The sequence below is a fragment of the Strongylocentrotus purpuratus genome, unplaced genomic scaffold (assembly GCF_000002235.5).
Source record: "Strongylocentrotus purpuratus isolate Spur 01 unplaced genomic scaffold, Spur_5.0 spur5_scaffold_4, whole genome shotgun sequence".
NCBI lineage: Eukaryota > Metazoa > Echinodermata > Echinoidea > Camarodonta > Strongylocentrotidae > Strongylocentrotus > Strongylocentrotus purpuratus.
The window spans coordinates 33200159-33225991 of NW_022145610.1; the positions used below are offsets into that span (position 1 = coordinate 33200159).

The 25833-nt window shown below is 38.4% G+C and overlaps 1 protein-coding gene across 5 annotated transcripts in view; it reads right to left on the reverse strand.

Annotated features, from left to right (window-relative positions):
• Positions 1-25734, reverse strand: part of LOC590125 — a 56728-nt gene extending 30994 nt beyond the window's left edge. For 4 of the 5 annotated variants that reach the window (XR_004066424.1, XM_030998109.1, XM_030998107.1 and 1 more), the window contains exons 1-23: positions 18565-25734; positions 17791-17996; positions 17142-17246; positions 16470-16625; positions 15925-16075; positions 15221-15403; positions 14249-14460; positions 13785-13959; positions 13071-13193; positions 12062-12205; positions 9477-9650; positions 8793-8963; positions 8166-8279; positions 6455-6580; positions 5251-5420; positions 4566-4730; positions 4039-4197; positions 3256-3464; positions 2604-2884; positions 1844-2029; positions 1375-1494; positions 759-982; positions 349-433 (exon numbers count right to left, since the gene is read on the reverse strand). Coding sequence is in view for 4 of the 5 variants with exons in the window: in XM_030998109.1 (XP_030853969.1) it covers positions 349-433; positions 759-982; positions 1375-1494; positions 1844-2029; positions 2604-2884; positions 3256-3464; positions 4039-4197; positions 4566-4730; positions 5251-5420; positions 6455-6580; positions 8166-8279; positions 8793-8963; positions 9477-9650; positions 12062-12205; positions 13071-13193; positions 13785-13959; positions 14249-14460; positions 15221-15403; positions 15925-16075; positions 16470-16625; positions 17142-17246; positions 17791-17996; positions 18565-25720 (10795 nt within the window). In the remaining variant the exon portion in view is untranslated. The remainder of the gene's footprint in view (positions 1-348; positions 434-758; positions 983-1374; positions 1495-1843; positions 2030-2603; positions 2885-3255; positions 3465-4038; positions 4198-4565; positions 4731-5250; positions 5421-6454; positions 6581-8165; positions 8280-8792; positions 8964-9476; positions 9651-12061; positions 12206-13070; positions 13194-13784; positions 13960-14248; positions 14461-15220; positions 15404-15924; positions 16076-16469; positions 16626-17141; positions 17247-17790; positions 17997-18564) is intronic. The other variant, XM_030998108.1, reaches the window with a different exon arrangement.
• Positions 25735-25833: the final 99 nt, after the last annotated feature.

The following is a 25833-nucleotide window of genomic DNA, read 5'->3' on the forward strand; positions in this document are numbered from 1 at the left end:
TCATTTAACTCTATTGCCCCTGGTGTGTAGCATACACACATCTAAAACAGAGGCAGTTTTAGAATATAATAGTTTTGTATTAATTTACCAATTGGATGCAATATGATTTATTTCCATTGACTACATCCCAAGTTATCTCAGGCTCAGTTCAGCTCAGCTCAGCCAAATTGACAGACATAAAAAGTATAGAATATAGAGTGTAATACTCATTGTAATACTCATTGATATAATTTAAAACCTTGATGGAAGCTTGAAATTAAGACCCCATTCACACTCCCAATAAGAGCAAAAAAAACTAAGACCTGTCATGTTTTACAAGTATGAATGGAGTATTATTAAAATACTAACCTTGAGACAAAGATGACTTATTGAAGAGGACTCCATCTACATAAACATCAAAGTCTGTTCCAATATCATTCAACTCCATCTCAACCTAAAGAAGATAAACACACCAAGAAAAAAAAGAAGAATTATAAAGACAGAAGTTGATCCGCCATGTGTCATACAAATAGACAAAGACAAAAATGTATAAACAAACATCGCATACAGGTCCAGACAATGATACAAATGTATCTGCTTGAAAGCAGAACCTGAAAGAAGAATCAATGATATTTGATCAAATCATTTACAAATTTTGGAACATGACTACAAAATTGAATTCCCTATGTTTACAAACAATGCATATATCCTCTCTCACTTTTTATTTGATGTTCCATCCTATATTCAAATCAATCCTCTTTTTCAAAACTTTTGCTTACAAGAGTAGAGTTGGCGGCCTGAGCAGCGAAGGCAACAAAGAAGGTAGCATTCGTCAAATCCTGGGTCTCTGTATCTAGCGCCCTCATTGTTCGTCCTTGGAGAGTGAAGAGATTGCTGGTACTGGTGTCATCTGGTATGGTGACCATCGTGTATTCCCCTAGACCATTAAAGGTGTAGATGTAGCCATCGAGGGTGGTGATGTGAGGGTCACCAAGCATCCAACCTAGCAGGAGATGTTCATATAACAAAAATGAATGAAAGTGGATGCTTCCACAACCTTTTAGGAGTTTCAACAGCAAAAATAAACTAGATTAAATATGGAACGAGAGAGGATTTAGCCACAGGCTGTTTGGAAGTCACCTACATGCATGCATATGTTGCATCCAGTTTAACAAGATGTTTCACATGGAAAACATAATAAGGATCAGATTCGGAATGAGAAAGGTCAGACTAAGTGACAAGAGTGGCATTAATGTAAGGTAAAATAAATGTAACTGCTCAGAGATTCACGTGCTAAAAATATATTGATTAAATTTGGAATGAGAAGCAAGGTAGGATTGCTTTGGCAAAGGTACATGTAGATTTCATGACAATAAATAGATAAAAATAGATTACCTGAATTTGGTGGCAGATATCCAGTGCATGTACCAGCTGGCCGTTTCTCAGTATACAGATCACAGAAGGCCTCATCATTAGAGGCTCCACAGCAGTAGTGACGAGGTGAAAAATCATACACTGACGCACAGGAATATTGGAGGAGAGATAAAAGTAAAATATTAAACAGGTTTCAATATTTCATAATCTTAAAGATGGCGCATTTTTAAATTTTAAATTTCAATTCAATTTCAATTTATTTATGTTTCCAACAAAACATTACAAATCAATTATAAACATTTACATCTAACTTCTAGAACTTGTATTGGTTTTCCTAATTGATTTCATTAAATAAAGATTGAAATATGTATTCAAAATAGAAATGAATTGATATTGTATCCATGTATTCTGTACAGTATCATTATAGCAAGAGAGGACACGCAATTAACTACATCACATTATCATCTCTAATCAAAAAGAAATTCCTTACCTAGCCAGTTTAGATAGGCAACAAAGTCGAAGGATCCACCAAGATTGAACTGGTATCGCTCTTCAAAACTGCTTGTAAGATCCCCTCCATAGCCTTCTATGAGTGATTGATCACCGCGGTAACAACAGTACATACCAGCTCCATTGTCACCAGGGGATATGCTGGTCTGAAGACAAAATGGCTCCCCTTTTCAATAGAATAAAAAATAAACAATCATTTGATTACATAATTTATATTATTCTTGCTTTCTTTCCTGCTTTAGCCAGAAGTTATGTAATTGTAATATGCAAAAAGAAAAGCTATCCAATTTCATGTATAAAAATTCAGAAGTTTTAAATCCATCTAAATCTATAAATATGTAAATAGACTCAAATGGCACTTGTAGGTATTTGAAAAAGAACACTTTCATCCATAATACATACATTCAACTCTTTTTACAACATTTGTTGTATTGTATGTGAGTTGGTCGGGAGGTCACATCCCTGCTTAGCCAGTACAATGAATAGGTTTATACCCTAACTCATATCTCTTGGAAGGCGATGTTAAAAGTCAGTTCCCAGATGTAACTATCAAATCTGATTGATACATCTTTGCATAAACTTCAAACCAAACGCACACACAGTGAACCTCTCATTGCTTCTACTAAGGTACATAAATTCCAAACTGGTAATATACATGTAAACTACTAGTACATGTACTCTTTCCAATTTACAAAAGTTCTTCCAGCACAAGAAATTCTGAGCAAGGAAAATGATCTTACCCTCAAGGATATTGATCTCCTCAATGAGTGCCTGATCCAAGGCACGCGATGACGACATAGTGGTCGATGACCTCCTACTGCGACGTCCAGAACTGTATGCTCCATCCTCGCCACCCTGAGTGAAAGAGCAGGGGCAGGTGCCCAGGTAGCGGTCCCAGGTGTTCGGAGCTGGTTCTAAGTTGTACCAGTCCAAGCAGAACTGTTTGGCGTTGATGGTATCCACCGTGTTGTTCTCAAGTCGGTAGATCCAACGCCCCTTCAGGCCAGTGTTGCCAACATATCTGAGGAAAGATTTAGTGGTTGTGTCTAAAGTTTGGCAAAATGTTGTAGACAGGTAGTCTTAATGTTGATCGAGTCCACTAGCTTCCATATAGCATATAGCACTTTTTACAATATACATGCCATGATTCACTATGCAAAGTTCATATACAATGTATAACAAATATCTTTTGCTGAAAGCCAAAAGTGCATTTTAACCTCATTGTTACTTTCTGCCAAGAGGAGTTTACAGATTGACTACCATGCAGGATTTGTTTGCTTCTTGTAAGCAATTGTTTTCAAACTTTTGGCTCCAAGTAAACGATTAAACGATATAACTTTAAAATGTTAATGTCTATCATCGAATACATCTACAATGATATGTTTGACTCACTGATCTGGTCTGAAGCGCTCATCTACTCCAGCAAATGGAGGATCATCAAGATGCATGTTGACATACTGGCCATTACCCAAGTTATAGCCCATGATGAGGTTGGTGCTGGCTAGGGTCACAGGGTCCCAGTTCATGTCCTTCTCCTGGTAGTTGAAGAGCACAAAGCTGTAGCGGGAATCGGTTACCAACGCCGCTTGGAAGGTGTTGGTCTGTGGGAGACAACATGATCCATTTATGTAATATCTACATGTATACATATTTTCAGCCTGTTAAGTATAATTCGTGGGCAGAAGATGTTGGCCTACTATTAGTATCAAATGGAACTGATTAGATAAAACTGCACTGAACTAGAATGGGCCTCGATCAAATGGTATGGTTCAGATTATATTAATTTTAACTACACTGGTTCCACACCTGGATCAAGTGGTACAGTTCAATTAAATAGAACTAGACTAGACTGGGCTTGGATCTATATTGATGCAGTTAAAATCATATGGAACTAGGTTCAACAGGCTCTAGATCAGATGAAACATAAACTAGACAGTGCCTGGATAAAATGGAATGAATCAGATCAAGCCTGGACCAGGGACCTGTTTCATAAAACTTGTTAGCAATACAAGTTACAATAAATGTTGTAAGCGACTGGAATCGTGGCATCTGATTGGTTCAGAGCCATTGGTCATTGAAATTTAGCATTAGTTATTGATAATAAGTTTTTATAGGGCCCAGAATCATACTGGACTACATGAACTCTGGACCTGATAGACTGTACGTGGCACTTACATTACTGGAGATGAATGATGGGAGGTCATTCCAGGTCACCACCAGCATCCACGTAGCATTGAACCCTGACATGTCAGGTTCAAAGGCTCTGATCCTGTAGCTGGCATCATCAAGTACGGCAGTCTGGTTGGCATTGTTGGAGTATGACCTCTCATATATCTGTATGAATGCAAGAAAAAAGAAAGATGGGCTAGTACATGTTGTTCAAAGTTATAAGGTATGTAAATGTATGTGGCAATGTATCAAGCTTAAGCTTGTCATAGTTCTGATCCTAGCTGTTACTGGCATGTCATCAAGCACTAGCACTTCATGTACTACTACTACCATTACTACTACTACCATCACCACCAACTCCACTACCACCACCACCACCACCACCACCACCACCACTACCACTACCACTACCACCACCACTAACACTACCATTACCACTACTACTGCTATACTAACACCATCACCAGCACCGCCACCAACACCAATACTTTCATACAACTACCATAATTGCTACAGTTCCATACTAAACTGACCTGATAAAAGACTTCTCCTTCGCCATCACTAATGTCAGCATCGGCCCAGAAGGGAGCCACTAGAGGCAGACGAGTGTCATTGGAGAAACCGTTAGGGTATGGATTGGGGAATCCATACTTCTCATCATTTTCGTTGATGAATATTATTAGCCCATTATCCATGAACTGTTGGAACAGAAACGAATATTTTTGTTATATGGAAGTTTATACATATATGAAATGTTCATCAAATAATCTGAAAATGAAAGAAAGCAATCATAACTGAACATATCTAGGGGAGGCATACATTTATAAGACATCTTACAAACAAAGCATGAGACATGAAATACACACACATATCTGTGACTTGAAAGTATGTATAGCTGTGAAAAAAATGCATTCATCATCCAGTATTTATATAACTGTAAACTATATCCATACCACTTTCTAATTAGGTTCCTTTACTGTTTTTTGTTATTATTTATTACAAGTTTAATTAATTAATTATCATAACAATGCATTTATCAAAAAGTAAGGAAAATATGTGAATCATATGGCTTGTTATGTTGGAACTATTTGAGAAATTCCAATATATTTCTCTTCAACCGTTACGATTGCTAAAGTGAAACTTAATGAACTTGAAAAGACACACATTTCAATTTCCCTATATTGACATTACTTTCTACTATAATGTATCACTGCTTACATAGAGACTGTAGTAGAATGTATCCCCGAATGGGAACCCAGTCGGTGGTCTGATGGTGGGGGAGATCTCCTCTTGTGTTGGGTTCCTGCTCCCATCCGAGGTGGCAGACTCTGAGGTGAGCGATAGCTGGCTATCTCCGTTAGATGTAGCGAATGGGAATAGGATCATCTCTGGATTGGTGACAAGGAGAAAAATGAAGGCAAAGGTGAAGGAGGATCTTATAAATGCCCTTAAAGCCCCTCTAAAATGTTAGGAGCCCCCCAAAAAATTGATGGCAAAATTTTACTTAAATTGTATAATAATGCGAAAGAGGATATTATTTGACACATTTCAAAACAAATGTGTTTACAGTCGAATATTCATGAAAGAATACAAAATTTAGGTTTTCTGCATACAACAGAAAACCCAAATCTTCTTTTATCAATATTTGTCTTCAAACACATTTTTTTTTTTGGGGGGGGGGGGGATCTTTGCAGAAGTGTGTCTTAAATGACATCCTCTTTCACATTATTAAAGGTATTACAAAGTTTTGGGGGATTTTTGATAATTGCTGGATAGTGATTCTTTACAATTTTGAAATATTTGGATGCCCCTGTGGATGTATGATTAGCACTAAAAACTTTAGCCCCTTAAACACTTCTGCTTTCGAGAAAAATCGAATATCAAAATTTACCGGTGCTCCCAGTAAATCTTGATAATCTTCAAATAGCGCCTACGGCCATACAATGGTAGCTGTGACCCTGAAAATCTCAGAATATGTAGTTGTGATATATAATATCCAATGGGAATAGCCAATCGGTCGATTTGAGTCAAGAAACATTGTTTTATAGCTTAATTAATATCTTGACCTTGCGAGGGAGCTATACAACGAAAAGAGTTTATAATTTACAATTTCATCACTTTAGACTCGATTTCGACCGCGACAACGATCACTGAATAATGTAGGATCGCATATGCTTCCAATATGTTTATTTGAACCAAATTCATGACCCCATACCAAAACTTTGTAATACCTTTAAGAATTTAGGTGAAATTTTGCTATCAAATTTTTGGCAAACTTGGGGCTCCCAACACTCTGGAGGGGCTTTAACAAGTACAGTTAAAATCCTCTTTTGTGGATAATTTGAAGTGTTGGATAGCAACAAAACAAACACCAAAATAGCCTGTGATCTGTATTTAGAAAAAAGATTCATAGAAAACTTACCTATGCATGTTATACCATCACCAACAAAGCCTTCATCACACGTGCATATATAGCTCCCATTGGTGTTAGTACAGGTAGCATTCAGACCACAGTCATTTAGGCTAGAGCTGCTGCATTCGTTGATATCTACATGAGGTGTACACAAAAAAGGTATATATATATGTATAATTCAAGAAATCAAGTTGTGTTTCCTGTATTGGTTATTTTAACGATAAGGTAAAAAATGGGAAAATCACTACAACTATGGATGCATGACCATATAGGAAAAAAAGATATATCATAACTAACTTCATGAATAGGTCTACCAGATTATTTGTATACAAACACAAAAGAAATAAATGCAAGAGAAAAATAAATTGTTCATTCAAACTTGTTGGGGACTACATGAAGCTAAAGATCTACTGGTTTGAGTAGGGCAGTACAATGAATCTGTTCCACCACACACCTGTGACTGATATTTTACTTCTCATCAAACTCAAATTTTGGTGGAGTTTACTAGCAGAGTTTTACTTTAAGCATCCAATAAACTCTAATATGATTTAGCTCATAGTATAGTTGTAGAGTAAATACATGTCATTGCTACATTACAACAACTCATTAATAAAGTGGTGTAGTTTTCTAGTTTTCTTGATCTACTTTATTTTAAACTTAAAATATGAAAATACAATTCATCTCTATATAGTCATTATAATACATTTTAGCGAACTTTTCGAAAGTAGCTAAAACAGGTTATTCCCAATCTGAACGAAGAAGTGCGAACCGAGCCGTAGACCACACGCCGCGTGGTCAAGGGAGGGGGGTCGTGAAAGACTTTATTGGCGTCAGCAATAAAACCAGAAAGGTTCGCGCCATACTCCGCGTGCTCTCGGCTCGCTTCATTCTTTCTATGGTCTTCATGAGAGATGGTCAGATTCGTGAACAAACTTTTTAGAGAAATTGGCGGCATTCTTGCGAATTTGGACGCCTATAATCGCTTATACAAGAAATATATTGTTGTGGTAATGTAAATCTAGAGCAAGCGGTCTGTTAGGAAGGGGAGACAAAATTTGATGTTATTAGAGGATTGTTTTATTGCCGTATTTATACAATTTTACGAGCCCGACTTGTCCGTAAGCTGGGAATACAATTAGTATTGCCCAGGGAAGTCGTTTGTGCTCACCACGTTTTTGGTTGGGGTATAGGGGGGGTGAGCGGGTTCCTGTCCGTTGAAGCTGAGATTGCCTGGCTTATGCCGTGTGTAACGCTCAGGGTGTCCGGCTGGAAGTCATCTTCGCTCACCCATGCCTCTTGTCTATGCAAAAAGCCAGCAAGAGATGGGGGAAGCCCGTTCGCATGGCCAGGCGAATGGAAGAATTGTTACGGCTAGTCAAGAGATATTACTTTGTCGCCCGACCGGGCCCCCTATTGGTTCCTTACAGATCGCTCTCGACATATCATAATGCTCGAAGTAATGATTTGCATTCATTGTTGTTTGTTATGTTTTCACTATAATTCCTTTGCTGACCAGTTTGATTGAAACGAGTTAATTATGGTAATCAACTCTCAATAAAGACCATGGTCAATCACACTTACAAAATACAAATTTGTTGACTTCTTCATTTGACTCAGAGTGGGAATAATCTATAGGTACTAACATATCATTTATTAATTCCATTATCCCCATGAGAAAGGCCCGTTTCGGTTTCAAACAAAATGACTTAACAAGCCTTACCCTGTTCACAGTTTGTTCCAGTCCATCCAGTTGAACACTCGCATCGATACTGATTGATCTCATTGAAGCATGTGCCATTGTTTTGGCATGGTAGGCTTGAACACTCATTAATATCTGACAGATGAGCAAAAACATAGAGGAGACATGTTTACATTATTAATTCAAAATGTGCTGTAGGATAGAATGTTATTTCTTTTTTTCACTATCAAACCATCTTAATCGTATACAAGTATATCTTTATATCATACCATTACCATAATCATCATGATAATTATCATCATCACCATCAACATTATCATCATCATCATCATCATCATCATCATCTTCATCATCAACATTATCATTCTCAATATATTGCAAGCACAATAATCAAATCTACATTATCATCATCATTTTCATCATCATCATCTTCATCTTCATCTTCTTCAACATCATCATCATCATCATCATCATCATCCTCATCATCATCATCATCATCATCATCATCATCGTCATCTTCATCTTCATCTTCTTCATCTTCATCTTCTTCATCATCATCATCATCATCATCACCACAACCACCACCACCACCACCACCACCACCACCACTACCGCCATCATAATCATCATCTTCATCATCTTCCTAACCTGTGCATATAGGAATAGTCCCCACGACAGTCCCGTTGTCACATCTCACATAAGCCCCCTCTGGGCTCATCTGGTAGCCATTGTTACAGGTAAAACCAATAACGTCACTGTGGGTGAAAGCGGACCCATTGAGACCACCATTGTTAGGCTCTCTTGGTAAGATGCAACTTCCTGTCAATCAAAATAAATTGTCCAAAATCTTAGTAATAATTTCAAATGGTGAAACAGAACTGTAATATCAAAGATCATGTTCATTCCTATTTTATATCCATCCTATAAATGGTTGGAACAACTTTCTCCGCACATTCTTTATACATGAGCAGTTGATCAAAGCATTTTTTACTAACTTTTTAAGCATTTGCAATAGCTGCTCTCATGTAGCATAGTTTGGTTTAAGGTAATACAATTAACTTTTTTTTAATTTAAAAAAAAATGGTGTGCAGCATGCAATTCCATATAAATATAAATGCATAATTGAAATAACATAAACACTCATTTAAAATTGTAATAAAGATAAAATTAGGCAAAAATCCCCCCCTCCCCCCTCCCTCCCCCCCCCCCCAAAAAAAAAATAAGAAGGATAAAATAAAATTTAAAAAATGTTTCTTAATACAGCACCTAATATGATAATGAACATTAAAAACCTTATATTTACACTCATAACAAAAGACACACAGAACTTACCATAACACTGTGGTAACTCCAAATTGAAAGCCCCTTCGATACATGTGTCACTTGTTTCCCCAATCAGAACATAGCCCTCATTACAGGTATACTCCACCGTTGATCCGTTGGTGTAAACGGTCTGGTAAGGTGAGATGGACCCCTGAGATGGGATGCCAGGGTTAGGGCAGAGACCTGGTAGGCAAGTAGGAAAAGAAATGTAAGACAAAGGGACTTCATTTTTCTAATTGTAGACTGTATCAAGTTGAATATCTATTATAAAATTCATGTCCAAAAGGTTTGAACTATCCAATCCAAGCCAATCAAATCAAATCAAATCAAGGAATTTGTAGAATGCTAATATCTAGTTGCTTAATCAAAGGCGCTGATGAGACAGAAAAACTACTGAAAATGCTTTTCATGATTAACCTGAAAATTTGTACTTATTGGATCTTGTTCCCAATAAAAAAAATCACGTGAAAATCACGTCAATATCAAGGTATCGACTTGAGGAGAGTTACGTTCTTCAAACACCTGACATTTACGTAAATGTGTTAATACGTTTATTGCACTAGGTCACTTAAAACACACGTACACTAAATCACGCAATTTTCACTGCAATATCACCATTATATTAACGTGATTATCCCTACCTTCACAGCTTAGATTATTAATCAATTTTAGCCACGTGATCATCACCAAGAAAGATATGGCAACTTTGAGTACCATTTAAAAAGGTGTTTTAAGACACCTAATAATAACTAATTTTTCACACCTAAATATCACGAATTCACAGCTTAGATTAGTAATCAGTTTTAGCCACGTGATCATCACCAAGAAAGTTATGGTAACCTTGAAACCATTTAAAAGGGCGTTTTAGACACCTAAGAATTACTAATTTTTCACACCTGGAAATCACGGATGCCTAGCTTATATCAATAATCTGCTTGAGTCACAAGATCATCACCATGGAACCTATGGCAATTTTGACTACCATTTAAAAAGGTGTTTTAAGACACCTAATAGTAACTAATTTTACACACCTAAATATCACGGATTCACAGCTTAAATTAGTAATCTGTTTTAGCCGCGTGATCATCACCAAGAAAGTTATGGTAACTTTGAAACCATTTAAAAAGGTGTTTTAAGACACCTAATAATGACTAATTTTTCACACCTAAAAATCACTGATTCACAGCTTAGATTAGTAATCAGCTTGAGCCACGTGATCATCACCAAGAAAGTTATGGAAACTTTGAAACCATTCAAAAGAAGTGTGTAAGACACCTCAGAATTACTAATTTAATACAACCAGAGATATACGGACAGAACAATAAAACGATTAGCCGGTGTAAGTAACGTGATTATTACCATCAACCTTGGATAACCTGTGAAACCAATCGATAAAGGTGCTTAAAAGACCAAATAATTACTTATTTATCACCACCGATCGGTTAACGGTTAAAAAACTTGTTGCTTGGTCAAGTGGTTATTTGGTCATAAACACTTCAGTTGATTTACAGAGGTAAGTGGAATCACGTTATTCCAGTCGCGTGATAAATTGGTGGTTTTTAGGTTAGATGAAAACGTGAACAGAAGTACCTTTTTTGTTTAAATGAAGGCACGTGTCGATAACATTTAAACCTAGTTCAAAAGGCACCATACTTTAAAATCACTTAAAATACACTCCCAAAAGAGGTTATTTTTTCATAGTAGTGTTCTGTTTATTCGGTTATCAACAAGATATACCAACAAGGACAAGAATAAAACTGTACGTGTTATATCCTTGATTTAGGAGAAAAAATACAGTCATACCTGCTTGAGTGACCACCTGTATAGAAAGACCACCTGTCTATAAAGAGCACATTTTTTATTTCCCTTGAATAATGTTTCTCATTGAAAGCTGTACTAAAGGAACCTGTACATACAGACCATCTGCCTCTCAAGACCACTTTTCATGTTTCCCTTTATTATTGAATCCACTTCAAAATGGTTAGAAGTAGGATATACATGGATAAACATTTAACAGGAAAACATAATGTACATTAACTACAAAATCGCAACGACTCAGCCGACCGCTGAATAACCGGGGGGGGGGGGTAAGAGGACACTTTTTTTTTTTTTTTTTGGTCTCGAAATTTGGAAATTTGACATTTTGCTCCGTTGGGTGGGGGGGTAAGGTCACCTTTTTTAGGTCGGCCATGGGAATAATTTTTTTTTTTTTTTTTTTTTAATAATTAAAAAAAAAAAAAAAAAAAAATCCAAAAGGGGGGGGGGGGGTTTTAGGTTTTTTTTAGGGGGGTTTACACACAAAAAATTTCCAAAGGGGGGGGTTTAACCCCCCAAACCCCCCCCCCTGCGTACGCGCCTGCTTATAATCAATATATTCAAACTTGGACAGATTTTTTATCAAATGAAACTTCACCTTGTTTTATTTCTTTTTCAACAATAATTCCTCAATTTACACAGAAAATCTAACAATTTTAACAACAATAAAATCTTTTGTGGCTTCTCTATTAATACATTCTCCTGTTGTACAACTAATAATATGAATTCTTTTGTGGCTTCTCCAATGATACAATTGTATTCAGAAGATGTCAACATACCTGTACAGAGTTCTGGAGATTCATCGTAATTATCCAGACAGTCGTAGGGCCAGTCATCACAGACGTAAGTAAATGGAATGTACACTCCATCTGGGCAACGGAAATGGTTTGGCTTGGGGCAGAAAGCCGTCACATTCCTGATGTCTGGAAAAAAAGAGAAAACGTTTATAGAACTAATTCCTTTCTTTACAAACCAACATGCAGGCGTGTATGCAGGGAAAACCCTGACCAAAAAAATAAATAGAACGAAACGAAATATCCATCGGCCAAATTTTCAAATTTTGGGACACAAAAAAAAAATATATGTTACATACGCGCCTGCCAACATGTATGTATCTCTTTGTTTATCCTGGTCCCTATCTTCTACTGACTTGAGATTGATCTAAATCAATCGCAAGTCCTCCAATCAATCGCAAGTTTGCAGTCTCCTATCTCTTATATACATTGCGATTGATATCAATCACAAATAAGTTATGATTAATATCAACTCTTTATAAGACAGGGCCCAGGAGTGTACAATGTAATTCTGTTAGGTTTTTCGGATTAGGGCCATCGTTTTTATGAAAGCAGATAAAAGCGAGTGAAACGAATCCAAGCACCACACAGAAACTTGTGTTTTAGAGTTAAGCATTTAACCTTAAGACAAACTTTATATTCACCTACTAAAATTCACCTGTAGATCTTCATACTTGTAAACATATGTATCTATACGAATGATTTTAGAACATAGTTATAAAACTTCTCTGAACTTCTAGGAATGGATATCATGTGCTCCTTTGGTTCGTGCCCCTCGCACTCCACTCACACTTTCTCTCTTTCTCATCCTCACACTTTCCTTCCTATATGTATTTTTGCCGAAGAATGTTTCTATACCATATCTAAAACAAACACATATGTCAGATTAGGAAACAAAATATACATGTAGATAAACAGTACAAAAGTACAATTCAAAAAATTGTCAAGCACACAATAAATAATGATAGTGTCTTAAATCAAATAAACAACTTACTACAACACAGCTCTTCAGAGTCATCATAGTTATTGAGGCAGTCTCCTGGGTACTCATCACACACATAGAGCTCTGGAATACATGTTCCTTCAGGACATCGGAAGTAATCCTCCTGACATTGCACTGCAGGCAATATTATGATGATGAAAATAAGCTTGTTTGACACTATACATTGAATTATATATTATTATCATTTTGAATTAATTTACACATATTTACTCTTGCACAACAATATCAGACTTTACATCAATAAAGCTAAACAAAGTTTTGATGACCCCTAACAACTATCATTTATCAAATTTTGTTTAATGACAGTAGTTGATAGAAACCAAGATGTGAATAATTTTAAGCTAACAAAAATATGACCGTGACTCTTGCCTTTAAACCATTCAATGTGACACAATATTCTGTTCCTTTCTTCATTCATATGACTCTTTTTATATCATATATGCATGTTTATGTTTGTTTTATATATGTCATCTTTAAGTAGTTTTTCCTATGTAGTTATATTCAATTTGGTGTCTATATGATCTGTTTTATGTTTGTAACATGGACTTGCTGATGTGAGTTTTACCGTGATCAAATAAATTAAATTCAATTTAATTCTAATGACATTTACATCACTCTACATGTATGTCATAAATTGTAACATCATGCAGAACGAAACCAAAACAGACACCAAAGGAAAAGAATGAGCTCAAAAGATGGACTTACAGAGGCAGTTGACTCCATCTCCTTCATAGCCTTCTCTGCAGGAGCAGTCCAGGGCACCACCCCTGATCTCACAGGTAGAGTACTCACTGCAGGAGAGTGCAACACAGACCGTAGTGCCATTTGAGGAGCAGGTGCATTCCTCTATACATCCCGAGGTCAACCATGTCTCACCAACCTGAGATGGTGAGAATGATGATAATGGTGATGGTAATAACAAGAAGAAACATGAGAAGTAATAGTTGTAGATGCTGAAGAAGAAGAGGAAGAAGAAGAAGAAGAAGAAGAAGAAGAAGAAGAAGAGGAAGAAGAAGAAGAAGAAGAAGAAGAAGAGGAAGTGGAAGAAGAAGAAGAAGAGGAAGAAGAAGAAGAAGAATGCCCAATTGAATATATTGGATAAAACAAGTTACATGTATGGACAGCACATCTTCAGGAATGTATTTGTAAGTAACCTAATCTTCTCTTACCATATGATAAAATCCATTTGAGACACATCCACAGGACTCTGAAGGAACGCAGCCATTCCCTTCCAGAACAAAGCCAGGATCACAGAAACATCCCTCAATGCAGGAGGCATCAGAACACTGGAGATCATCCCCGGTGTTACGCACGCTGTAGCATGTGGTGGGGCAGGCAGGCCCACAGTAGCTGAAGCTGGAGTTGGCATCGCATTGGACAGCTGAGGAAGAACCACAATACCTTGTAAATCAAACTAATAATTGCAAGGCATAATAATATGATTGCAGGGCCCTCAGGGAGAACAGTATGAATACTGATGAGGCTACCCTGGGTAAACAAGACATATCATTATTACTATTATTGTTGTTGTTGTTGTTGTTATCATTATTATTATTATTATTATACTTAACCTGTTGACTACTATCTCATTCCCAAAGGCTTAATACAGATATAACCCGGTTATCATAGGTGATGGGTTAAATCCATATATGTTACAAAATGTCAAGCTGAGCTTAAGCTGAGCTTAACCAATCAGAGATGGAGTCCCACATACAGAATCACACATGTTTTTCAGAAAGATTAATATCACTGCACCTCTGTACAATCCATGCATCCACTTAACACAGGATGTATCCACAGGAAAATAAGTATTAGCATTTAAAAGGGGCATTACAAGTCAAAGTAAAAGACAAAAAATTGTTTTCTTTTTCAACACAAATTGGCAATCTCAGAAATGGGCATCGATAACAAAACTAAGTAACGTCTTAATCTGTACATTAAACGCCTATAACATTTGTTCCCTCTCTAACATGGTTCATTCGTTCGTGTCTCCTTAGATCAAGATAGTTATGTAAAGTTCCTTAATCAAAATTAAATAGGGCCAGGTCTTCATCTGTGCAACCCGTTCAGCCGCACTGCAAGATGTGGTCCATCGTCTAACACAGTAATTTCAGCATATCTAACGAGATGTTTGAACTTACGACACAGATCTGCAGAGCGCCATCCTTGGACTACGTAACCACGTATTCTGCATTCACGAGCAGCAGTTGAGAAGACATCACAGATGCCTTCACCAACAGGATAGGTTGCACAGAAGTCGTAGAGACAACTCTGGTAAAATGCAGAGATGGTGCTTACACGCCCGATGCACTCGCCGAATGGTCCTATACAACAACAAATGAGTATGAGTACACAGATTGAGAACACTATTCCAACAAAAGAAGGTATTATTTAATTGGATATGCCAAACAAAAGTTACAGTTTACAGAAAACAGCTAGCACTATAAGCACCTTGTTATGATATATACAATTATACTAAATAGTCTTGTCAACAACAAAATGAATATAGAAAATAATGAAACTAATAAGACAGTTAGTTAATATCTTACTTAGATACATGTAGGCATATGACACAATGCAATAGGCTAAAGTACGGATACATAAGTACAGTATAATAAGATTATTCTATATGGTATTTATTATACAGGAAACCAATTGATTTCACCCATTTAATCTAGAAAGAGAACCACATTGTGGTTCAAGCCACAAATTTAAATAATCATTTTAATTCTAAGATTACACAGCTACATGTATATCACAGATAATCATAAAAGAACACAAATACAAAATATGCATCACAAGTTGAGATATAAAGACAAAATTTACGAAATCATAATAATGATACCTGATAGATTCACCAACATATCGCAGACAGAGGATGCACTAGCAATGACTGATGCATTCTGGGTAGCGCAAGGGTCATCTGGAGGAGGCACATAGGCTGGGCAGTCCTCAGGGTTCTCCACATAACTGTTTGTGAATTGCATCAGGGATGCCTGCACACACAAAGAACACAGTGAATAGTACAGATAGATGAACATGGTAATGATCGATGTTCCAGCAAAGATACATGTAACTAATCCACTACTACAAACTACAGTTACTTTCCAAAGGATGCTAGAAATAAATGAATGAAAATGGAATCTGTCTAAGCTATCTAATACATAGATACATTACTGTGTTATAACATTTGCTTCTTCAACAATTGCTCCAGGCTTTATTTTGTCAAAATTATACAGATTGAGTTGGGGTTGCAATTAGGTCTTAGGGTAAGTTCAAGGTTAGGTGTGGTGTTGGGTCCGAGGTCCAAGTTAAGAATTTGGTCAGTTTAGAAAACAACCATGAAGTAATTGTCGCAGGAGCAAGTTTCCCGCAATTGTTGATGCATACCACAGTCCCAGTGGCAGTGCGTGTGTCATCCTCGGGGTTGCCGTTGTAGTCACCTGCTAATCCACACATCACATTGGCAAAGGTTGAGTTGAGGATGAGAGTGAGAGATGACGTTATTCCCCACTCCACATTGAAACCAAAGTCACTTGATATTGCCTGTGGGGAAAGATATTTGGTATAAGAATTTTCAAAGGTGTTTTTGAATATATGTTAACATGACTGAAGGCTTTCAATTCAATGTTTCTAAGATTTTCTTGTCTGGGTGTGAGGATACATTGTATCATCCTACATGTACATTGTAACAACTTGAAATGTAATTTTTTTAAAAGAGTCCAGACTTCAACCATTTCACTCAAAGCAAGAGAAACCTAATAAAAGCTGGGGTCTTTGAGAAATATGTCTTATACTAAAATCAGATATGATTGTCCACCAAATATTGTTTCCTTTGCAACTTCACAATGCACATATATGCACGCTCTGTTTCAGGAAGTAAGAATTACGTATAGATATTCTTGGACTGAACATGCAAATTAGTACAGCCTTTACAATCTTGGACTGAACATGCAAATTAGTACAGCCTTTACGATCTTGGGCAGAATTCAATGCCTATGACATCAATAGTGTTACTAGTAATTCTGCAAGAGCAACAAAATATATTTGAATTGAACTCACTATAGTTGAGCCTGTATTCCAGACGGTGAGACCAATAGACGGCTGCACTGGGAGGGTAACACTGATCCCATCTACTGATACACTGCTTCCTATCATTGAAATAAGCTGTAAAACAAATAGACAACAAAATATATGCATGTATAGAACATGATTATGACAGTGTAATGTTTATTTACAGTACTGATAAACTTGTGAATTTCTCAACATTAATATTTGTTCTATTAGAATACAAGAACTACATCATATCAAAAGAACCAATCTGCACAAATTCATAATGATTATGCCATGAAAATCTATGTTGTGCAGTAAAAACCCATCTACCAACTAAGTTCTCTGTTATCGTTATCAAGCTGTTGAAAGCTGAAGTAATTAGGGTGCTAAAAAAGTGCTCCCCTTCCGGCTCTAAACAGAATATATAAATGTTTAAACTTTTTAATGAAGAAATTTATTTGAAGAGTCGATTCAGTACATCTGGGTAAAGACAAATATAGAATGCCTTGGAAAAGTAATTATATAGACCACACTACACCACAAACTTCCACCTCTGTTTCTTGATCTATTTATGCAAAATGATATCAACAAGTTGGATATCAATAACTTGATCAAATATTGGAATGATTAGCTAATACAATGCAGGAAACATACTTACTATATCATCTACAGTCACATCGACACCCGCAACCTGTGCATAGTCAGGGAAGGTAGTTGATTTATCGTTGTTTATGACAACTTGGAAACGTGATGAGTCAGCCAGGCAGTCTGAAGCCAGCAGATATTCACACTCTCCCTGGAAGTTGTATGATCTTGTGTCAAAGGTCAAGAAATGCGGGTCACCGTAAGCATGTGCAGTCACACCTGGTTTTGATACACATATTATATGGAGAAAATAAAATAAAAAGAAATAATGTATTTTTATTAACATAGCATGATTCCGAATATGAAAATGGGGATACTTGTGCATCAGAATGACTTGCAAATCTAAATTTATTCAAAGCATATGTAATATAATGTTACCTATATAGCAACATTAGATCTGTACATAGGCTGCACTGACTAACTTTTGTTTTATTGGTTCTGGAATTACATATGCACAGTTTCATACATTGAGGTAACACATGGTATAATCATTGTAAATGAAAGAAATACACTTTTAATTGCAGCTTGTCTTGTAGTAATGTCAATGTGAATAACCGAAATCAGTGATATGCAGCTTGTTTTCGAATTTCACTGTTTAGGAGTGTATATTTCTGTCTTTGTTAATTCACAAATAAAGATCAAAGAGAAATGTAACAAAAGTTTAGATTTACCTGTTAGAATGGCTCAAATTTCATAAAGCATACACTTTGATGGGTTTAATCTATTTCAAAGGGTTTATTTCCTGACAAACATTTGGTGACCAATACTAAACAGTATGAATGATTACCTGAAAATGTAGAAGTTGGTTGAGTAGTGACTTCATCTGTTGTGACCACTGAATCCCTGGTAGACCCAGAGGGTGTTGTAGGTGTCATGGTTGTTACTTCACCGATAGTTGTCAGGATGACTGTTGAAGCTTCTACCGTTACTGATGTAAAAACCTGCGTTGTCACATCTACTGTTATAGGAAGTGTTGAAACAGTTGGGGTCGTATCATTTCCAGTCGTTGCACCAGCAGTAGATGCTACTGTTGAAGATATTACAGACGTGACAACATCATCTGTTGTTACATCAGTGGAGGCCATCTGTGTTGAAGAAGTTGTTGACACAAATGAAGTTGTTGTTTCAAATTCTGTTGACACTGTTATTGCATCCGAAGTAAGCGCAGACGGGGTTGTAGCCTTTCCTGTGGTTACATCAACAGTAGAAGCTTGTGCTGTAGTTTCTTCTGGACCAATTGTGGTAATAGCTTGTTCAGTGGATGCAGCTTCTATGGTTGTTGACTCGAATAAGGTGGTGCCTTGGCGAGTTGACATTGCATCAGTGGTAGAAAGCCCACTCTTGGTTGTCAAAGCTTGTGTAGTAGACTGAGCCTTTTCCTCAGTAGTTTTCTCAGTGATTGTTGGGGTAGTTTGTATTCTAGTAGTCCTGTCATCTTCAGTAGTCACACTGGTACTGTGTACACTTGTAGATTCTGTTATAGTTGATATCTCAGTGGATGGCATCATTCCTGGTGTACTTGCATCTTTGGTTGTCACCACGTCATCTGTCAGACTCTTTGTTGATGCTTGAGCAGTTGTCTCTTCTGCAGTAGTAACTGATGATGTTGCGAATGGTGATGACATGCTTCCTGAAGTTAAAAGATCTGATGTTAAGGGATCAGTTGGTGTTATCTCTGATGTTGATATATCTGAAGATGTTGTTCTACTTGTTGTTACCTGAGAAGTAAATCCAACAGTACTTAGGAATTCTGTTGATTCTGGCTGTGTAATAGGAGCCTCTGTTGACATTTCTGATGTCAAAGGACCAGTTGATGTTACCTCTGATGTTGATCTATCAGTAGAAGTTGTTCTACTTGATGTTACTTGAGAAGTGGATCCTGTTGTTGGTTGGGTTGATGTGACATCAGCTGTAAACCCTGCTGTAGTTTGAGATTCTGTTGATTCTGGCTGTCTACTTGGAGCCTCTGTTGACATTTCTGATGTCAAAGGACCAGTTGATGTTACCTCTGATGTTGATCTATAAGTAGAAGTTGTTCTACTTGATGTTACTTGAGAAGTGGATCCTGTTGTTGGTTGGGTTGCTGTGACATCAGCTGTAAACCCTGCTGTAGTTTGAGATTCTGTTGATTCTGGCTGTGTACTTGGAGCCTCTGTTGACATTTCTGATGTCAAAGGACCAGTTGATGTTACCTCTGATGTTGATCTATCAGTAGAAGTTGTTCTACTTGATGTTACTTGAGAAGTGGATCCTGTTGTTGGTTGGGTTGCTGTGACATCAGCTGTAAACCCTGCTGTAGTTTGAGATTCTGTTGATTCTGGCTGTGTACTTGGAGCCTCTGTTGACATTTCTGATGTCAAAGGACCAGTTGATGTTACCTGTGATGTTGATCTATCAGTAGAAGTTGTTCTACTTGATGTTACTTGAGAAGTGGATCCTGTTGTTGGTTGGGTTGCTGTGACATCAGCTGTAAACCCTGCTGTAGTTTGAGATTCTGTTGATTCTGGCTGTGTACTTGGAGCCTCTGTTGACATTTCTGATGTCAAAGGACCAGTTGATGTTACCTCTGATGTTGATCTATCAGTAGAAGTTGTTCTACTTGATGTTACTTGAGAAGTGGATCCTGTTGTTGGTTGGGTTGTTGTGACATCAGCTGTAAACCCTGCTGTAGTTTGAGATTCTGTTGATTCTGGCTGTGTACTTGGAGGCTCTGTTGACATTTCTGATGTCAAAGGACCAGTTGATGTTACCTGTGATGTTGATCTATCAGTAGAAGTTGTTCTACTTGATGTGACTTGAGAAGTGGATCCTGTTGTTGGTTGGGTTGTTGTGACATCAGCTGTAAACCCTGCTGTAGTTTGAGATTCTGTTGATTCTGGCTGTGTACTTGGAGCCTCTGTTGACATTTCTGATGTCAAAGGACCAGTTGATGTTACCTGTGATGTTGATCTATCAGTAGAAGTTGTTCTACTTGATGTTACTTGAAAAGTGGATCCTGTTGTTGGTTGGGTTGTTGTGACATCAGCTGTAAACCCTGCTGTAGTTTGAGATTCTGTTGATTCTGGCTGTGTACTTGGAGCCTCTGTTGACATTTCTGATGTCAAAGGACCAGTTGATGTTACCTGTGATGTTGATCTATCAGTAGAAGTTGTTCTACTTGATGTTACTTGAGAAGTGGATCCTGTTGTTGGTTGGGTTGCTGTGACATCAGCTGTAAACCCTGCTGTAGTTTGAGATTCTGTTGATTCTGGCCGTGTACTTGGAGCCTCTGTTGACATTTCTGATGTCAAAGGACCAGTTGATGTTACCTCTGATGTTGATCTATCAGTAGAAGTTGTTCTACTTGATGTTACTTGAGAAGTGGATCCTGTTGTTGGTTGGGTTGTTGTGACATCAGCTGTAAACCCTGCTGTAGTTTGAGATTCTGTTGATTCTGGCTGTGTACTTGGAGGCTCTGTTGACATTTCTGATGTCAAAGGACCAGTTGATGTTACCTGTGATGTTGATCTATCAGTAGAAGTTGTTCTACTTGATGTGACTTGAGAAGTGGATCCTGTTGTTGGTTGGGTTGTTGTGACATCAGCTGTAAACCCTGCTGTAGTTTGAGATTCTGTTGATTCTGGCTGTGTACTTGGAGCCTCTGTTGACAATTCTGATGTCAAAGGACCAGTTGATGTTACCTGTGATGTTGATCTATCAGTAGAAGTTGTTCTACTTGATGTTACTTGAAAAGTGGATCCTGTTGTTGGTTGGGTTGTTGTGACATCAGCTGTAAACCCTGCTGTAGTTTGAGATTCTGTTGATTCTGGCTGTGTACTTAAAGCCTCTGTGGAAGCCTCTGATGTCGAGAGATCAGCTGATGTTATCAGAGTACTAGAAAATTCTGTTGTTGAAGGAGCATTTGATGTGATCTCAGAAGTAAATCCTTCTGTAGTTTGGGGTTCTGTTAATTCAGATCTTGTACTCAATGCCTCTGTTGAAACATCTGATGTTACAGGGCCAGCGGACGTCACATCTGATGTGAACCCTGCAGTGGTCTTTGATTCTGTTGATTCTGACTTGGTAGTCGGAGCCTCTGTTGAAACATCCGATGTGAAAGGAGCAGTTGTAGGTTGGGTTGAAGTAACTTCTGCTGTAAATCCCACAGTAGTTCGAGATTCAGGCTCAGTACTCAGAAGATTTGTTGATGCCCCAGGTGTTGATGAAGCAGTCATTGTTATCGCAGATGTAAATTGTATCTCTCTGGTTGTGGTGAACTCAGATGTCAAAGGAGAAGCTGTTGAAACTTTTGAAGTAAATATTTTAGTTGTTGTTGATTCTTGGGATTTTAGATCAGTAGTCAATCTGCTGGTCATTAAAACTGATGTAGAAGGGGTAATGGCTGAAGTGAGTCCAGTTGTTACCGATTCAGTCAATTCTGCACCAGTAGTCATACCACTTGTGAAAGTTGAAGCAGTTCTTGATTCAGTTGACTCCACCTCAGTAGTCAAACCATTGGTAGTGATAAGTGTTGTTGACGGAGCAGATGATGTAACATCTGAGGTGAATCCCTCAGTTGTTCCTGATTCAGTTGATTCTAATCTTGTAGTCGGACCATTTGTTGTAATAGCTGATGTTGGCGGAACAGTTGAAGTAATGACTGAAGTGAATCCTTCTGTTGTTCCTGATTCAGTTGTCTCCTCCTCGGTAGATAGACCATTGGTGGTGATATCTGATGTTGAAGGCCCAGTTGATGTTACATCTGAGATGACCCTCTCAGTTGTTCCCGATTCAGTTGTCTCCCCCTGGGAAGTCAGACCATTGGTGGTGATATCTGAAGTTGGTAGGGCAGTAGATGTCATTTCTGAGGTGAATCCCTCAGTTGTTCCTGATTCAGTTGACTCCTCTTCGGTAGTCAGACCATTGGTCGTGATATCTGATGTTGGCGGAACAGTTGCAGTAATAACTGAGGTGAATCCTTCTGTTGTTCCTGATTCAGTTGTCTCCTCCTCGGTAGATAGACCATTGGTTTTGGTGGTGATATCTGATGTTAAAGGCCCAATTGATGTAACATCTGAGATGACCCCCTCAGTTGTTCCTAATACAGTTGTCTCCTCCTCGGTAGTCAGACCATTGGTGGTGATATCTGATGTTGAAGGCCCAGTTGATGTAACATCTGAGGTGACCCCCTCAGTTGTTTCTAATCTTGTAGTCGGACCATTTGTTGTTATAGCTGATGTTGGCGGAACAGTTGAAGTAATAACTGAAGTGAATCCTTCTGTTGTTCCTGATTCAGTTGTCTCCTCCTCGGTAGATAGACCATTGGTGGTGGTATCTGATGTTGACAGCCCAGCTGAAGTTATATCTGAAGTAAATCCTTCTGTTGTTCCTGATTCAGTTGTCTCCTCCTCTGTAGTTAGACCATTGGTGGTGATATCTGATGTTGACAGCCCAGTTGAAGTAATATCTGAAGTAAATCCTTCTGTTGTTCCTGATTCAGTTGATTCTAGTCCAGTAGTCAGACCATTTGTTGTTATAGTTGATGTTAACGGACCATTTGATGTAACATCTGAGGTAAATCCCTCAGTTGTTCTTGATTCAGTTGATTCTAGTCCAGTAGTTGGACCGTTTGTTGTTATAGTTGATGTTGGTGGAACAGTTGAAGTAATGTCTGAGGTAAATCCTTCTGTTGTTCCTGATTCAGTTGTCTCCTCCTCGGTAGATAGACCATTGGTGGTGGTATCTGATGTTGACAGCCCAGCTGATGTTATATCTGAAGTAAATCCTTCTGTTGTTCCGGATTCAGTTGCATCCTCCTCGGTAGTCATACCATTGGTGGTGATATCCGATGTTGACAGCCCAGTTGATGTAATGTCTGAAGTGAATCCTTTTGTTGTTCTTGATTCAGTTGTCTCCACCTTGGTAGTCTGACCATTGGTGGTGATATCTGATGTTGACGGCAGAGTTGATGTAACATCTGAGGTGAATCCTTCAGTTGTTCCTGATTCAGTTGTCTCCTCCTCGGTAGTCAGACCATTGGTGGGGATATCTGATGTTGGCAGAGCAGTAGATGTCATATCTGAGGTGATTCCCTCAGTTGTTCCCGATTCCGTTGTCTCCTCAGTAGTTAGACCATTGGTGGTGATATCTGATGTTGGTAGAGAAGTAGATGTCATATCTGAGGTGAATCCCTCAGTTGTTCCCGATTCCGTTGTCTCCTCCTCAGTAGTTAGACCATTGGTGGTGATATCTGATGTTGGTACAGCAGTAGATGTCATATCTGAGATGAATCCCTCATTTGTTCCTGAATCAGTTGTCTCATCCTCAGTAGTTAGACCATTGGTGGTGATATCTGAGGTTGAAGGCCCAGTTGATGTCATATCTGAGGTGAATCCCTCAGTTGTTCCTGATTCAGTTGTCTCCTCCTCAGTAGTTAGAGCATTGGTGGTGATATCCGATGTTGACAGCCCAGTTGATGTAATGTCTGAAGTGAATCCTTTTGTTGTTCTTGATTCAGTTGTCTCCACCTTGGTAGTCAGACCATTTGTGGTGATATCTGATGTTGACGGCAGAGTTGATGTAACATCTGAGGTGAATCCTTCAGTTGTTCCTGATTCAGTTGTCTCCTCCTCGGTAGTCATACCATTGGTGGTATCTGATGTAGGTAGAGCAGTAGATGTCATATCTGACGTGAATCGCTCAGTCGTTCCTGATTCAGTTGTCTCCTCCACAGTAGTCAGACCATTGGTGGTGATATCTGATGTTGGCAGAGCAGTAGATGTCATATCTGAGGTGATTCCCTCAGTTGTTCCCGATTCCGTTGTCTCCTCCTCAGTAGTTAGACCATTGGTGGTGATATCTGATGTTGGTAGAGAAGTAGATGTCATATCTGAGGTGAATCCCTCAGTTGTTCCCGATTCTGTTGTCTCCTCCTCAGTAGTTAGAACATTGGTGGTGATATCTGATGTTGGTAGAGCAGTAGATGTCATATCTGAGGTGATTCCCTCAGTTGTTCCCGATTCCGTTGTCTCCTCCTCAGTAGTTAGACCATTGGTGGTGATATCTGATGTTGGTACAGCAGTAGATGTCATATCTGAGATGAATCCCTCAGTTGTTCCTGAATCAGTTGTCTCATCCTCAGTAGTTAGACCATTGGTGGTGATATCTGAGGTTGAAGGCCCAGTTGATGTCATATCTGAGGTGAATCGCTCAGTCGTTCCTGATTCAGTTGTCTCCTCCTCAGTAGTCAGACCATTGGTGGTGATATCTGATGTTGGCAGAGCAGTAGATGTCATATCTGAGGTGATTCCCTCAGTTGTTCCCGATTCCGTTGTCTCCTCCTCAGTAGTCAGACCATTGGTGGGGATATCTGATGTTGGCAGAGCAGTAGATGTCATATCTGAGGTGATTCCCTCAGTTGTTCCCGATTCCGTTGTCTCCTCCTCAGTAGTTAGACCATTGGTGGTGATATCTGATGTTGGTAGAGAAGTAGATGTCATATCTGAGGTGAATCCCTCAGTTGTTCCCGATTCCGTTGTCTCCTCCTCAGTAGTTAGACCATTGGTTGTGATATCTGATGTTGGTACAGCAGTAGATGTCAAATCTGAGGTGAATCCCTCTGTTGTTCCTGATTCAGTTGTCTCCTCCTCAGTAGTAAGACCATTGGTGGTGATATCTGATGTTGGTAGAGCAGTAGATGTCATATCTGAGGTGAATCCCTCAGTTGTTCCTGATTCAGTTGTCTCCTCCTCAGTAGTTAGACCATTGGTGGTGATATCTGATGTTGGTAGAGCAGTAGATGTCATATCTGAGGTGAATCCCTCAGTTGTTCCTGATTCAGTTGTCTCCTCCTCAGTAGTTAGACCATTAGTTGTGATATCTGATGCTGAAGGCCCAGTTGATGTAACATCTGAAGTGAATCCCTCAGTTGTTCCTAATTCAGTTGTCTCCTCCTCGGTAGTCATACCATTGGTTGTGATATCTGATGTTGGTAGAGAAGTAGATGTCATATCTGAGGTGAATCCCTCAGTTGTTCCTGATTCAGTTGTCTCCTCCTCAGTAGTGAGACCATTGGTGG